General features: G+C 56.6%; 1 protein-coding gene across 2 annotated transcripts; it reads left to right on the forward strand.

Annotated features, from left to right (window-relative positions):
- The first annotated feature begins 2,416 nt into the window (after positions 1 to 2,416).
- ERRFI1 (ERBB receptor feedback inhibitor 1) lies at positions 2,417 to 16,044 on the forward strand. 2 transcript variants are annotated; one of them, XM_079778369.1, is made up of 5 exons: positions 2,431 to 2,566; positions 4,365 to 4,526; positions 12,418 to 12,576; positions 12,681 to 12,757; positions 13,579 to 16,044. In XM_079778369.1, the coding sequence occupies exons 3-5, from the start codon at positions 12,458 to 12,460 to the stop codon at positions 14,733 to 14,735; spliced, it is 1,353 nt and encodes a 450-aa protein (XP_079634495.1). In that variant the 5' UTR covers positions 2,431 to 2,566; positions 4,365 to 4,526; positions 12,418 to 12,457; the 3' UTR covers positions 14,736 to 16,044. The 2 variants fall into 2 exon arrangements, with proteins under 2 accessions (XP_079634494.1, XP_079634495.1); XM_079778368.1 differs by lacking the exon at positions 4,365 to 4,526 and having other exon boundaries at positions 2,417 to 2,566.
- The last annotated feature ends 345 nt before the right edge of the window (positions 16,045 to 16,389 follow it).

A 16,389-nucleotide genomic window follows, 5' to 3' on the forward strand; every position in this document is an offset into this window, starting at 1 on the left:
GTAAAAGAGACACTGTCTGACTTTTAAATGTCCTTCCGACTGCAGGCAGTTTAAAACAAGGGAACTTCAGTACCAAGAGGGTGTTTTCCCCTCCACCTCTAGACCAGTGTTCTAATCTGTGAAAAGTCCGTGGGAATGATCACTGGGTAGATGCAACAGGCGAGTATTATTTCAAGTTACTTAGCATTTTTCCTTTCAAACTCTTCCCCAAACACTCGATTCTTGGCATGTCAATGGTATAACAAAACAGCCTGAGGAGACTATTGCATCAAAGATCTGCGGGGTGTAAGTCTCCTCATGTAATTCACGCACAGCTGAGAGAGCCATATTGTAGCAATATAACTGCAAGCAAAATCCAGTAAGCTATCAGCTATAACCGGCTCCCCCCCCCCCAAAATAAAAATAATAAGTCCTTTTATTTTGCAAGTTTAAAAGAGAGCAGAAAGGGGAAGAAATCAGATTAATCACATATTACTCATGTGATTTTATGGCTTTTGATACTTTACCAAAACATGAGCACATTATACAGCTCACAACCATATAGTCACTATTATAGTGAGTATCCCGGGATCTTCTTTCCCTAAAGGGGTGTGTTTGCTGGTTGCTGGGGTGACTATCACGGTTTTATGAATAGGGGAATGTAAAAGCATGCCAGCGAGGCAGCACGAATTACAACTGTATTGAGGCAACTTGGAACAGCGTGGCCAGGGTTCCCTTCGGAGGAAACCGGAGCTCGAGGTCCCCATTCAGCAAAAGCTGCCCCGAGCCCTTGGGCAAAGATGTTCTCTCTGGTCCTGGCTGGACACTGTGAACAGCCGGTGGTAAAGCTGGACACACACAGGTGAAGGCAAAGTGGGGTGGGGGTGGGGCGAATCTGCATTTTCTGTGAATCAAAAAAAAAAAAAAAAAGAACCTAATTTGGTAAGAAAACCCAGCAATTAGTTGTGACTAATTTCCTCCCTCCTCAACTAATACTGCAGGAACCGCAATAAGTAAGACGTGAACAAAAAAGATGGAATTACCGGAGCTGTTGATAAGGAGCACAGATAGGGAAACAGCCCAAAGCTCCCCAGCCGGCCAGGAGGAGGATGGAGGCCTCTCCGGTAAACATTCATTTATCTTGCAACTGGAAAAGGGCACAGAGATACTTCAGATGTTTGTGTGTGCCTGTGTGCGTGTGTGCGTGTGTGCACGCGCGCGCGTGTGTGCGTGTGTGTGTGTGTGTGTGTGTGTGTGCACGCGCTTAAGGGCTTGCATTCAAAATTAAGCCTTTGAATTAAATTTTAAAGAATGTAAGTAAATAATAGGGGAGAAAAGGCAAATCCTTTCATGGAGCGCGAAGTTAATAGTTAACCTGATAATGAGGCCGGGATCTCTCCTTCCCGCCGGTAGGCCATCCCATCCCGGTTAGGCCGTTCTAGGCACGACCACCGGGCGTTCCGGCTGAAACGCAGGCCCGGCTCCGGGAGACCCGCGAGGTCAGCGCGAGGCCTCTGGCCCCTGCTCCGCGGAGTCCCGCTCCGGGGGTTTGTTCTGGTTCCAGCTGGAGGGTTTCTGTCTTGTTTGCTTTTTTTCTCACTTTAGTTACTCTTGGTTTGTTATCATTTGTATTATTTATTTTACGGTTAAACTATAAGCCTAGGTTGCATCACCGGCGCCCCGGGAGAGGCTCGCTGGTGCTGCATCCTCGGGCATCAGTGGCCGCCAGCCAGGCCGAGGGATGGGCGGCCAGCGTGGGTCTGACAAGGACACTCGGCCTGGGGACCTCGGGAGCTCGTGGGTGGCCCTGGCCGGGTCCACGGCCACCAGCTGGCTTTCAAACCCGTGGTCAGAGGTGAGGTGGCTGGCACTCTCCCTCGGCTCTCCCAGGAGAGGCGTCAGCAGTGCGGCCTCGGCGCCCTCCGCGGCCCCACGCGGTCCCGCGCCGCCCCTCGCTCTCCCACGCTGTGGCTCGTTGTCCCGGGTGACCCCGCTGCCCCCGTGCACTGTCCGTCTGCCCCCCCCCTTGTCCGCTGCCACCCCACACCGGCCCTCGCTGGTCCTCCCACGCTGCGGCCCGCGGGCCGGGGAAAACACGCAAAAGCCGTCCCCGCGGCTGCAGAAGACGGGAAGGTCCCCGCGAGGCGCGGCGCCCCCTTGCGGGAGGCAGGATCGGGCTGCCCGCGCGCTGCGGGGAAAGCCACAGGCGCCCCGCGCTCGCAGCGCCGCCGGGGTCCCCAGGGCGCCCCCTCGCTGCCCCCGGAAGACCAGGGCGGCGTCCCCGCAGGCCCCGCGACGCGGCGGACCCCACGCGAGCGCCTCCGCCGCCTGGCATCGCCCCTTTAAAGGGCTCGCGGCCGGGATTGGCTGCCCTGGGGGTGGGCGGGGCCTTGACGTCACGCCCCGCCCCCTAAAGTATAAAGCGGGCGGCGCGGCGGGGCGACGGAGGCCGAGTGCGAGCGGGAGCGCGAGCCTGGCGGAGCGGTGCAGCCAGGCGCCTGCGCGGTGGCGGCCCCCAGCCGGGCGCGGAGCCAGCCGGGACGGACATGCGCGGGAGGGCGCCGGGGGGCAGCCGCGGCTCCGCGGGGTAAGGGGCCTCGGGCCGGGGGGAGGGCGGCGCCGCGCCCCCGCCGCTGCGGCTGCGGGCGGCTCCCGTCGCAGGGCGGGTCCCCGGGCGCCCGGAGGGTCGCCCAACGCGGAGTTTCCCCGGGAGGGACGGACGGACGGAGGGAGGGAGGGAGGGAGGGAGGGAGGGAGGGGGCGGCCCGGGCGGCGCGGTCGGGCCTGGGGGGCCCTCGCCTCTCCTGCCGCGCGCACCGGGCGCCCGGACGCGCCTCGGCCCGAGACGGCTGCCAGGGGGCGCGGGGTTCGGAGCGGGGAGCCGGGGTCCCGCGCGGGCTGGCGGCGGCCTCGCGCGTCCCCTTCCCCACAGGGGAGCTGCGCCCCGGTGCGCCCCGTGCGCCCAGCCACCGGCCCGAGAGCCGCGGGGTGGGGGCGGCCCCCCGCCTGGCCTCGGCGACCGCGTCCCCGCAGTCGGGGTCTGCAGTTCATCCGGCAGCTCCGTGCCTCCCCCTCTCCCTCTCCCTCTCCCGGCCGCTCGGAGCCCTGAACCCGGCTCCCGAGGGAAGGAGCCGCGGGCGCCCATTGGGCATTTCCCGGGCGTACGTGTGTGTATTTGTGTGTGTGTCTCCGTCGCCGTGCAAATGAGATCCCTCCTTAGCCGTGATTGGTGCCGCACGGCGCTGGCTAAGTCTTTATTAGGGTTTCGTCATTGCTTGAAAGAAACCAGTCTCTTACCTGATAAAAAATATGAATAGATTGTTAGTCATAAACTTAAGTGCAGTCAGAATAGCGACTGTAGCTTTAAAAGATGTGTTGGTGACTTGAGGTACACCTGCAACACAGGTAGGGCAGGCCTGGTTTCCAGGCAACTGTCAGGGGTGAAGAAAGGTGAGGCTAAAACGCTTTTTTTTCTTCTCCGGGGGCCGGGTGCTGTGCACGGTTTGGAGCGTTCGCAGATCGGTAAGAATGCAGTGGGCATGTGTTTGCTGAGGAGACAAACTAAGTTCACCACAGTTAGTCTCGCCTTTTGGTTAAAACTGCTTTTTTTTTTCTCTCTCTCTCTTTCTCTTTTTGCATGTCTGTAATTATACAGTTTTGAGTGAAGCTGTATTTAAACAGATCAAAGACCGGCTAGGTACCCATTTCAGGAAATGACCAGATTTGGGTAAGACCGGAATAAGAGTTGGTTTCATGTTACCGTGCTGGCTCTGTTACCAGTATGTGGATGGCCAGGCTCTTTCCTAAAGAGAAACGGAGGTTTTAGCACGGACTTCAGCACCCTGTCCTCCCCGCTGCACCCCGGTTGGTTCAGCTGCTTTTGTGTTGTTGTTTTTATTGATTTCAGAGAGGAAGGGAGAGGGAGAGACATCCATGATGAGAGAGAATCATTGATCCGCCGCCTCCTGCACGCCCCACACTGCGGATGGAGCCTGCAACCTGGGCATGTGCCCTGACCGGGAATCGAACCGTGACCTCCTGGCTCCTAGGTCGACACTCGCCGGCCCGGCCAGCTGTGTTCCAGTGGCTATTCGCTAATAGGTGCCAGAGGTCTTGAACTAACAATGTATAACCCAACACACATTAGATTGTAAACTCCTTAAGGGCAGGACCTCTGCCTTGCACAGCTTCTATCTTATGGGCCCTGGCACGTAGTTAATGGTTGATAAGTAACTGCAAGAAAGCAGATTTTACATTTTAAAGTTCAGGAATGGATCAGTCGCAGAGCAAACCTGTTGTTTAGTGACGGTTAGGAAATGTCCGAGTTACTCATATTGTGATAGGTAAGAATTACTCCTTCGATGAATTGTTTTTCCTTCTTCCAGCTCACTAAAGACGGCTCTCTTCCTCTGAGATTTAATGATCACACTCGACCTGAGTTGTGTGACAATAACTCTTAACTGCCGCTTCTCCGAAGCTGAACCAGATCACACTTCCTCTCTGCTCACGCTGATGGGAGCTTCCCAGAGCCAGTTGCTAAATTACAGGTACAATCCAGCACGCCTGGAACCGACCTGAATGGCCACATACCAGCCGGTTGCTTTAGAAAGGGGCAGAGGAGGGAGGAGGTGGTGCCAGGGGTAATTCCAGGAATTTGAATGTCCTGGGCTCCCTCTACCAGAGAAACAACTCTGCTCCCACTCTGAGTGAACCCGAATGGCCCTCCGCTGGCGGCCAGGGCCCCGCAGCATCCTCGGTGCCGGGTGGGACCGGGCTATGGCAGCTGATGAGCAGCCCTGATAAGCAGTGCCGTGTGGCATCCTGGCTTTGCTGGCCCAGTAGAAGCACATGCTTTGTGAAGGCAGGTACAACGGGGCGGTTTTCAGGTTCTGAATGTAAGTTTCGTAGAGAAGTTGGGCCCCGGCCGGTGTGGCTCACCAAAGGGTCTCGGGTTTGATTACCGGTTAAGGACACTGAAAACTATCCTCTGGTGAGGATTAACAACAACAACAATAAATAGGTTAGTTTGAAGGTAAGGGAAAGTTAGCGTCAGCTTCGAGGCTCAGAGAGGAAACAAAAGATTCTGTGAGTCGGAGTCATAGTTGATACTTTAATCCAGTCCCTTGTGCCATAAAACAGGGCAGTATTACCAACAGGCCACTCTTCCGGGCCTCGGTGAATACACTTAAAATACGGGGTTCTGGCCCCATGGATTAGGCCTCTCACCTCCTCAGTGCCACGGTTCAGCAAACCATTACCGTTAGGGAGAGACAGGAGGAGGGTAAGGACTGGGAGGCAGTGTCCAGTGGCCCTCAGTAAAAGAAGAATCTGGACCAGCGCGATTGTCTAAAAAACACTACTCCTCTCGTGACTGCCTCTTTCCACCCTTTGGATTTTACACAAAAAGCCACCTGATCCCGGCCGGCAGGGCTCAGTGGCTGAGCATCGACCTATGAACCAGGAGGTCACGGTTCGATTCCCAGTCAGGCCACGTGCCCAGGTTGCAGGCTCCCCAGTAAGGGGTGTGCAGGAGGCAGCCGACCGAAGTTTCTCATCTTTGATGTTTCTATTTCTCCCTCTCCCTTCCTCTCTGAAATCAATAAAAAATACATTTTTTTTTTTTTAAGTTACCTGTGAGTCCTGGCAGGAGTGGCTCAGTTGGTTGAGTGTCATCACGTGCTCGGAAACATTGCTGGTTCGAGTCCAGTCAGAGCACATACCTGGGTTGCAGGTTCGACCCCCAGGCAGGGAGTGTATAGAAGGCAACCGATCGATGTTTCTCTCTCACATCAATGTTTCTCTCTCCATCACTCTCCCTCCCTCCCTCCCTTCCTTCCTCACGTCCTCAGGTGAGAATTTTTTTAAGTCACCTGCGAGAGGCCTTCCCTAGCCACCTGTGTGAATGGCTCTCCGGCTCCTCGGCCTCTTGCTGTCCTGCGTCCTTGGGAGCCCCCCAGTCTGAAATGGCTGCTTTGCCTGTTGTCTCCCTCACCAGTTTGACTCTTCATCGCTGGCATGGTGTCTGGTCCAGAACAAGCATTTGATAACCATTGGTGAAAGGAATCCATCCCTGGCCGCTAAGGGCTTGTGAGCAACACTGAGTCGAGTTCCTGTTTTATCTCTGAGCCGTTCTCGTGGCCATCCGTCTCTGCATCCGTTCCCCGTTTATAAACAAGGGTGTTGGAGGAGGACCGGGGTCGCCTAACACGAAGCCACTCTGAAGGGAGACGCAGGCGAGTGGACGGGAAATGCCCGGTTCCTGGGCAGCCGCGCACCAGGAAGGTGGCGTTCATTTCCTGTCTGAAATGGAGACGAACCCTGCCTCTTCCTACAGGGATGTTGTGGGGTCGAGTGAGACAATGGGTGAGAAAGTGCTTCCAAATAGGAGACCTGCTGCTGGGAAAGGCTCACGCTGTGCGCTGCCTGGAAGGAGGGGTGGGGTGGGGTGGGAACTAGCCACTTCGTCCTGGTTAAGGTGCGCGGTGTGGCGTTGGGATGGATGTGGGATGCGGGAGGCGCACCCTTAGAGATGGAAAGCTCCGAAAGAATCGATTGAAGGAGTCATAGAGTGTAAAAGTAATACCTTCACCCGCCCCTCTTAATTTTTTTGTTTTTGTTAATCCTCACCTGAGGATATTTTTCCCATTGATAATTTTTTTTAGAGAGAGTGGAAGGGAGGGAGGGAGAGAGAGAACATCGATGTGCATCGATTGGTGGCTTCCACCACCCGACCGGAATCGAACCTGCAACCTAGGTATGTGCCCTTGACCAGAACGAAGGCAAGACCCTTTGGTGTGCAGGCCAACACTCTAACCACTGAGCCACATCAGCCAGGGCTAATGCACCCCTTTTAGGGGATAACTAGGCAGGAGAATCCGGGGAGATGAAGTGGAACAGGAACTTCATGGGCTGAGGGTTACCCGGGAAAAGTCTAGTGGTCAGAGCGCACCCTGCCGGGTGCCCGAGGGGTGAAGGGCGGGGGGGGGGGGGGGGCTTTGACACCAGGCTCCCACCGCTCGCCAGACGTGACCTTGACCAAGTAAGTCCCTGACCTCTGCCTCAGATCCTCATGTGTGACTGAGGGCAGTAACCGTAAGCCATCTCCTGCCGGGGCTGCGGATTAAATAAGCTCGCATAAACGAAGTGCTCAGCACAGCCTGTCAGGTAGGGTCTGGCGTGCTATCTCCTGGGTCAGTGCTCACAGTGACGACCTAGAGTGACCCCGGGGTGGCTTTTTACATGCTCAGTAAATTTCAAGTTTTCCAGATTTGCTTCCATCATCAGACCACGTGCTTGTTGTCACTAAAGTTGGAAGAGCGTTCCGTCTCCTCCCCAGAAACGGCTGCGCGTGTCGTGAAGGGAGTAACTTCCCGCCCTCCCGGGGGAAAGGACGGGGACAGCGTGGTCGCCCTGCGCTGGTGCTGCAGGAGTCGGGGGTCAGGTGGCGATGACTAGGGCCGGGGAGCGAGTAGGGTTTCTGTTAGCCTGCCATTTCCTAATACTTAGCAAGGAAATGTTCCGAATTATTCAAGAAATTAGGTCACTGAGCTTTTTGCTTTCTTACTTAGCTTTGATTCTCACAGTCTGGAGAGAAATTACCTTCCTTGTTGCCTCAGTTTTTATCCTTTACAAACAGGCCAGTGTGTGCCAGGCATGAGGACAAACGTCCGTCCACACCACCCCAACTGCACTTCCATCTTTACCGGAACCAACAAGTTTAGCTTGAATTGGTGCACGAGTATTTTAATTACATTTTACTGACATAATATAAACTGTTTAAGCCGCCTGTGCTTTAACGGGAAGGCTGCTCACTTCCCCAGGAGCAGGGTGCTGGGAAGGAGGCCGTCCTCACTGCCTCCCCTCCTCCCCTCCCCAAACCATCGCCGAGGAGGGACCCTGGGGCCTTCGAAGCCTTTTGCTGGTAGTAAACAACAACTGTCCTAAACACTGAAGGTGCGGTGAGGACCAGACGAGTGAGTTTCCTCATATTGATCAAATCACAGTTCTCGCCCTGGCCGGCTCAGTGGTTAGAGCGTGGCGTCAGCCCCACGGGAGGGTCACAGTTCAGTCCTGGCACGTGCCTGGGCTGCAGGTTCAGTCCAGTCGATGTGTCTCTCTCACATCGATGTTTCTCTCTCTCCCCTCCCACTCCACTCTCTAAAATCAATGGGAAAAATACCCTTGGGTGAGGATTAACAAAAAATAAAACAATTACAGTTCTACAAAAGAGTTCCACTGAACCTTCAGTGTCAAATGTCTTGGCTACTAGCGCTTCAGACACGAATCTTTATTTCAGAGGTTTTCAGAAGGTAGATAAACATGCAGGTGTTGGTTTATGTGGGGAAGATTTAAAATCATGGGGTTTGTCGTGTTCCTAAATCAGTTTCTTTTTACACATTTTGCCCCTAAATGTCTCCATGGGTCTGGGAGTAGTTATGTAGGTAATTGTTAAATGCAGCTGAAAAGACCATTTATCGCCCTGAATAAACAGAAATCAGGTTCTAAAACCAGATTGAAAGAAGGAAATTACATCACACTTTTAAATAAGGAAGCGCCGGGCAGAACTGGATGAGTCGAGTGACAAAAATGTGCCCCTCCTCCTCTGTGGGTTGCTTCTGAGATTTATTAATGAGATCTGGTGGCCAGGTAAGCAGATCTAGGTTATTGTCTTAAGGTAGCCTGGTTTTTTAAACAGTTTCAAAGAGACTGTCCTAAGGTAAAGCTCACCTTAATACAGAACGTGCAGGGTGCTCATGGCGTTGTTTTGACTCTTTGACAGTAAAAAGACAGTAGGTACCTTATCATCCAGAAGAAGTAAGTGGGAGCGAGGGGGAGACCCCGTTTTCAGGAGCACTCCCTGGCGGCCTTAAGTAAACACCAGTGCTGTTCCCCAGGGTGCACACTGGCCACTTTGGATTTGGGAAGTGGATTTAATGAAACTTTCCTGCTCTGTCCTAAAGTGGCCCTTACAATCCTTTGCTTTTTCCCTTGGTTCTTGGCTGATTTATAGCATATGTGAGTCTTTCACATAATTACCTTTTTAAAAAATGAGATGGATATTTTCTCAACATCCACTTAGCTATTAGAAACGCGTGGTGCCGGGACTTCCCGGGGAGCCAGGCCTGTCCTAGATTTGGAGAGTGGGAAGGAGCAGGTGGCCCAGCTGGCCCTGAAGGCCAAGTGAGTTCTCAGATTCGGGGGAGGAGAAGCAGGCACCCCACAAGGCCGATGGGCCTGTGCAGAGCGCGGAGCCGGGGTCCAGGAGTGCGGACCCGGCTGAGGTGTGGGTGGGAGGCTGTCTGGGACCCCAGAGGAGCAGCCAGTGAGAAGGAAGGGGGACCATGGAGCTGGGGGGCTGAGCTAGAGGGGCTGAGACTCAGGTTAAAAGCGGCCCCTCTAGGAAAGTGGTCCTCCTGGACCAGCGGTTTTCAGCCTGTTCATCTCAGGGGACATCAACTACTAAAACTCTGCTGCACCAGAAAATATATATTTTTGTCAGTCTGACCAAAGAAAAAGAGGGTATAATGTTGATTCATTCACACTAGATGGCTGTTGCTCTGTTGGCTACTGTCATTTTTTGGACAATTTTTTAAGGGAAAAGCGGTCGGTGCCCTGACTGAATCGTCAGGTATTACATGCCTTAAACATTCTTGGGGCACACCAGTGGCAAATCGCTGACCTAGACCCTGAACTGGCTGGGAAAGTGGGTGGGGTCTGAAGTGAGTGGCAGGAGCCTGGTTTGTGGAGTTGGGGTGCCAGAGGACCACCCAAGTGCAGAGATCACCACCGGACAATGGACGCCTGAGCCAGGGCTGGAGTCAGGATTCGGGGTGCTCTGTGCAGAGCTGAAGGATTAAAACGGGGAGGGGGAAAGGATCTAAAAGGAACACCCCAAGAAACATGGTTGGGGGGTTCCCTTGAATAAAAAAGATCAAGTGATGTTTAACGGGAAAAGGTTGTTCGCATCTGGGGTGGGATTAGCTGCATTTTGACACTAAAGCTGAGCTGGGGTGTCGGGAAAGGGACCGTGCCCAGGGTTCCGGGGGGACCAGGCTGCCGGGCTCAGGCTGGCCTCACGGCAGCCCCGTCTCTGCTCGCAGGTGCCGGCTCCGGCGGAGGAGAGCCGGCTGTAGCTCTAGGAAGCAGACTGGGAAGCACTGCAGCTACGTCTCCCTGGAGCCGGTTCCTTTTAACCTGAGGGTGACCGAGGGCTTACCCCGCCCCCACCCAGGGCGTCTGTACTGAATACGGGGAGACTGAGAGCGAAGGCGGGCGTTTCAGGAGGCTCACACCCTCAGCTCACCGTCTGCGGGGCACTGAGCACGTTGGCGGGTGGCCCCGGGATTCTACAGTTTGGAGTATTTTCCGGAGGAAGAGCATAAAATTATACTGCCCTCCGCGCTCCCCTGCTAGCCAGTAGGAAGTTCCGACAGTTTCATAACGCGGCCATTCACAATTCCCCATTGAGATGTGGAGGCAGGTCACCTCCTCTGAATACACAAAGACACCATTGTGGTCAGGAGGGAGCTGGCGCAGGGAACACAATTCTTTTTAGACTAAAAAAAATTTTTTTCTTAAGAAAGCTAACAAGTAGGTGATGGAAACAATGAATAAAAAATAACTTTTTCTAGAACATACAAATAATTTCCAGGGGCCATTGAAATGTAAGTTTAGGACCGAGGCGATTTCGCAGAGGCCATAGTTACACAATCGCGCTGTTGAGAGCTCAGATGTGGATGGTGAGGAGCCGACAGGCAGTGATTCCTGGCCCTTGGCCTGCCGACAGGTGGGGCTGGGCTCCGGCCGCCCTGCCATCCGGGCGCAGCCTCCACGCGTGGGCTCCCCCGCTGCGTGCTCCTTCCCACCGGGGCTTTCACGTCCGGTCGGCAGACGCTTGCCCTGGGGTCCTGCAGTGCTGTGGGCAGCCTGACGGTGTTCCCTGGACGTGGGTTTTCAGATGCTTCGCAGCTTGACTCGATTCAGGTGAAGGAGGGAAAACACGCTGCATTTTAGGGATCTGAAAACCAAACCTCCCCATAACTTAGATTTACTAAGAGATGTTTTTCCTCTTCTCTAAAGAAACCGACTAAAGAGAAATAAGGCTTCCCTCTCTGAAATACTATTTTAACCTATTTAACTCTCTGCCTGAGATTTAAATGTTTCAGATGGACCGAAACATCCCTCTCGTACCTTTTATGTGGAAAAAGCAAACCCTGTGCCGTGTACGTTCTCCCGACACCGATGGCAATAGTAGGTGTCACTGTGCAGTCACTGACTGAGCTCCTGCGGTCCCAGGCAGCGATGGTTAGTGATGGGAACGGCCTGTTATCTGAGCTCACAGTCAGCTAGGAGGTGACAGATTTGTCCCTAAATCAAAACAAAAAAATAGCCTGTGTACCCCCTCCCCGCCCCAGGCCTGGCTCACCCGCTCTCGGTGTGCACGCTTTCGGCGAGAACATGAGAGCAGTCTGGAGTGTATGCACACGTCTCCGAGGGGCCAGAGCTAGGTCTTCACCGTAGATTATCTGCCAGTAGCGTTGGCGTTGGTGCGATCGTGAACAACAAAGGAGCATCTAGAAGAGGCTGGGGGCCTGGCCGGGCCCATTGAGCGCGTCCTGTGCCTGAAAGGCCGCTGGTCTGAGTCCCGGGCGGGGCGTGGAGGCTGCAGGTTTGGTACCCAGTCGGGGTACATCCCAGAGGCAACCGATCGATGTTTCTCTCTCCCCCACTCCCTTCCTCTCTCTCAAAAAAAAAAAAAAAAAAGGCCCTGCGGAGAGGGACCGGACCCCTGGGAGCTGAGGAATCGCTGGGTTAGGGAGAACTGCTTCCTGGCCTTGGTGCCCAGGCCTCGCAGCAAGGCCCTCGGAGGAGAGAGTGTGACGCATGCTCAGGGACGGGGCGGCCGCCCGCAGCCGGCCAGCGTGCAGAACCTGGTTGTACAGGATCGGGAAGTGGGTGTCTTCCTGTGTTCCTTTACTCCCGAGCCAGTCGTCCCTGGAGGGTTTGTCCTCCCGGGCCAACCCTGAGATACAGACCCCAAGTCAGTGCTGGCGTGGGCCAGCAAGGCACCACAGGAACCATCGTCTGACCGAGGCGTGGGGCTTCGTGCGCCTGAGTCTGCAGCGGCCACGGGCCTTTCCGAGGGGGGGAAGGGGGTGAGCGTCCAGGGGGCTGCACCTGCACCCCACCAGGGGGGCCACTCTCCCTGGCCACGGGTATTTCTCTCTCTGCTCAAAGCACTGCCCATCTTAGACCAGGACGTAGGAGAAATCACTTCCAGTGTGTACGTTGTTCCCTCGGGAAGGAAGGAGGGGTGGCTGTAACGCGGAGAACTGGGGAAAGTCTGCGTCTTGGTGTGCGGCGCTCGGATGCCGTCGGGGGGGCTGCGGATGGTGTTTCTGAGCTGTCTCCTCACCCTCTCGTCCTCCCTCCCTCCAGGGACCAGAAGCTGCTTGCTGCCTGACGCCCAGGGTGCAGGATGTCCACCGCGGGAGTCGCTGCCCAGGAGATCCGCGTCCCGCTGAAGGCGTTTCTGCACGATGGCCCGGCCCTGGGGAGCCTGAACGCGTGCTGGGGCCGCCGCCGGGAGCTGGGGAAGTAAGTGCGGGCCGCGGTGCGTGGGCCTCCGCGTGCGGGTGGAACAGACGGGGTGGGGGGGGAGGTCACTGGTCTCTGACCAAGATGTCTTTGCTGCATTTCAGTAACTTCCTAAACATCCACCCGATCACCATGGCCTACAACCTGAAGTCGACCACTCAGGCGCACCTGACGTCTCTTGGTATGCGGCTGCGGTGGCCCCGGGGGGGGGGGGGGGGGGGGGGGGAGGGGAGGTGGCCGAGGGCTGTTAGCGTGTCCTCCTCTTTGCTCTTTAAAAAAGAGGAAACAACCTGACTGTTCCAGCGATAGTGTGCCCCCTGGTGGCGGCAGGTCTGCAGATACCCTGTCCCTCCCACACTCCCGTCCCCGGTCCCGTCAGGAGGCCCAGAGACCTGCGTGTGGGAGGGCAGGCGGTCTGTCCGGCCTCACACGGGGCCTGCTCGTTCGTGGCGTGCGGAGCCGTGTGCGAGGCACGGGAGTGGGGATGTTGGCAGGAACTCGGAAAGGCGCGCAGTACACCACACGGCCCTTGTCATGTGGACGTCCTGTCGCTTAGGTTTTCGCCAGGAGCCGCTGTCACACTGCAGGCTGCCACCCTCGTGGCGTTCCCGGGTGCCGGCAGGGGGCTCCCTCTTATCTCAGCCCCGCCCTGTGTGCCCAGCGCGGTCAAGTCTCTGGTGACCTGGCGCTGCGGGTGGTATTCATGGAAATTATATGCTGCTCGTCTTCTGCGAATTCTGCACATGTCACAGAACCTGCCTGCGTGTGTGGGCGTGTGCCCTGCGCATGTGGGGGAGATAGAAGAGATAGTCTGTTCTTTGAACCAGATCATGTGCGTTAACAATCTCCAGGCCCTAATTACACCTGTGGGGCGGCACGGTGTCCGCGGCCTGTGACGGGTTCAGGCGGCAGCCCCGGGGGCGAGGGGTTAGGCCGTGGGCTGTCCCCACACGCGGGCTCTGCTGGTCCTTCACTAACCCCCCCACCCTCCTTCCTCTGCAGGGCGCACCTCGGCACCTGCCCCGGCAAACGGCCACCGCCTTGCCGAGCACGGCCCCTCTCAGAAGCCCAGCCTGCCCCCGCTCGTCCTCCCCCCGAGTGAGAGCTCGGGGCCCCTCGACGAGGACCCAGTGGTATGTGGTTTTAAGAAACTGTCAGTAAATGGGGTGTGCGCCCCCACGCCCCCACTCACGCCCATGAAGAACGGCCCGTCCCCCGTGCCCTGCGTGGCCGGCTCCCGGCCGCTCCCCCCGCTGCCCATCTCCGAGGGCCTCCCCCTGGACGACACGGACTGCGAGGTGGAGTTCTTCACCTGCTCCGACACGGACTTGCTCTTGGGAGACTGCGCGCCCGCCGAGTTCAAGTACAGCGCGCCTGGCAGGCGGAGCTTCCGCGGGTGCGGGCAGATCAACTACGCCTACTTCGAAACCCCGACGGTCTCCGTGGTGGACCTCAGCCAGGCCCCCGAGCAGAACGCAGGGGGGCAGCCCTCAGACCCGCCGCCGCCGCAGAGCCACCGGAGGCTCAGGCGGTCGCACTCGGGCCCCGCCGGGTCCTTCCACAAGCCTGCCATCAAGGTGCACAGCCACATCCACAGAGCTTCCCCCAACCCCGACACAGACAAGCCCGAGGTCCCCCCGAGGGTCCCCATCCCTCCGCGGCCCGTGAAGCCCGATTACAGAAGGTGGTCGGCGGAGGTCACTTCCAGCACCTACAGCGACGAAGACAGGCCCCCCAAAGTGCCACCCCGGGAGCCCTTGTCACGGAGCAACTCCCGCACCCCAAGTCCCAAAAGCCTTCCGTCTTACCTCAACGGGGTCATGCCCCCCACGCAGAGCTTCGCCCCGGACCCCAAGTACGTCAGCAGCAAAGCTCTGCAGAGACAGCTCAGCGAAGGCTCTGCCAGCCGGGCCCCCTGCATCCTGCCCATCATCGAGAACGGGAAGAAGGTCAGCTCGACACACTACTACCTGCTGCCCGAGAGGCCGCCGTACCTGGACAGATACGAGAAGTTCTTCACGGAGGCAGAGGAGGCGAGCGCCAGCACCCCGGCGCAGCCCTTCCCCGCCGACGGCGGTGTCGTCGTGGCCCCCGGGACCAGGGGGGACGTGGGCGGCCCCGGGAAGCGTAAGCACTTGTCCTACGTGGTTTCTCCGTAGCCTCGGGGCACGGTGCGGCAGAGGGTCCCAGGAGCAGATGGTTCCCGAGCAGTTTCCCAGTTGGACTGCGGTTCAGGGAAGATGTTCCAGGTGCAGAATAAACTTGAACTCTGTGCAGAGAGCTGGAGAGGTGCTGTCATGCTGAGGACCCCGGTGTCCAAGCCCACAGAGGTGTGGCGGGAGGGCAGGCGGGGACACTCACAGACGCCACAGCATACGCGGTAGTAAACTCGCAGCCTAGCCGTAGCCGGTTAACCAGTTAGTTAACGTCTCAGCGATGTGTCTTCAGAAGAAAACGCAGCTGGACCAGCGCTCTGATAGACTGCACACAGAAGCAAGCACAGTATTTAGAACCGCAGAGAATTATTTTTGCTGATAAGTTGGAAGATTTCTGGCTCTTTGGTCTTCATGTTTCGTTGGATGTCTTGTTGCAGCCTTTTCCACGGGGAGCGGGTGTGTCCTTACTGCGGCTGTACCTTCCCAGTTTAAAACCGCCCCAGACCCAAGACGTGCAGGTTTCACTTCCTGTCGCTGCGGGGACTGGCAGTCCACCTGGCAACCACGCTTCCACCTGTTCGTGTCTGGCTTCCTGACAGATGAGAGGGCCGCGGAACCTCTTCCTCACAGCCCTGCTTGTCCCGCCCCCAACGGCCACTGTCGCGCTGCCTCACGGGAACCGTGGACGTGGTGGGCTCCACGTGGGCGCCCTTCTAAGCAGTAATGAAGCACCACGTGACAGTGACTGTGGGATGTGTTTGGGGGTTAGACTATTAGTGAACAAACACAGCACGAGCTGGCCTTGTGTTACTGGTTCCCACTCAGTGTTTCCTGGGGATTGTTGGCTGTTGAAGTAAAGCCTCTGACCAAGAGCAACTGTGTCTTAATACGAGTCCATCAGCTCCGTCTGCTTCCAGGCCTTCGCTCACACTGCCTGCCCCGCCTCCGCGCGTCCCCACACAGTGAGGCCCGCGCCCGCGCTCACACTGCCGCCCCCGCCTCCGCGTGTCCCCGCACAGTGAGGCCCGCGCCCGAGCGGGAGGTGCTCCCTGCAGAGCTGCGTGGCCGCGACGTTCTCGCCAGTTAAACCAGCTGTTTACAGTTCCACTGCTGCGTGACTGTCTGAGCTCTTGAAGCGGAGGTGTTAGTCTGAACTAAATGAAGGTTAGACCATGCTTTAGGAAAATGCACTGATTTCTGCATTATGTGTACAGTATTGGACAAAGGATTTTATTCATTTTTGTTGCATTATTTTGAATATTGTCTTTCATTTTAATAAAGTTACAATACTTATTTATGATACTGTTAATAATGTCTCTTGCCTACACGCTCATGACCTCAGGTGGGACACAGGCCAGAGCCAGGCTGTGTGAACCCCGCCCTCCAGCGGGGCACACTGGCCCCCGGGATGTCCAGTGCCGTCTTTCCACTACTTGATCTGCGTCTCATTTTTTTGCCTTTTGCCCTTCTCCGCTGCCTTTTCTGTGCATTGTGGTGGAAACTATAAAGATAGTTATAGTCTAACTAGAGGCCCAGTGCACAAAATTCGGGCACTTGGGGGGGGCGGGGGTCCCTCAGCCCAGCCTGCACCCTCTTGCAGTCCAGGAGCCCTCAGGGGATGTCCGACTGCCAGCTTAGGCCCGCTCCCTGAGCCATC

The sequence above is a fragment of the Cnephaeus nilssonii genome, assembly GCF_951640355.1.
Source record: "Cnephaeus nilssonii genome assembly, chromosome: 7".
NCBI lineage: Eukaryota > Metazoa > Chordata > Mammalia > Chiroptera > Vespertilionidae > Cnephaeus > Cnephaeus nilssonii.

Coding starts and splice junctions, on each gene's coding strand:
- ERRFI1 (XM_079778368.1), top strand. CDS start 12,458: ATGTCCACCGCGGGAGTCGCTGCCCAGGAGATCCGCGTCCCGCTGAAG. Junction 12,577..12,680: donor CGCCGCCGGGAGCTGGGGAA/GTAAGTGCGGGC, acceptor GCTGCATTTCAG/TAACTTCCTAAACATCCACC. Junction 12,758..13,578: donor GGCGCACCTGACGTCTCTTG/GTATGCGGCTGC, acceptor CTTCCTCTGCAG/GGCGCACCTCGGCACCTGCC.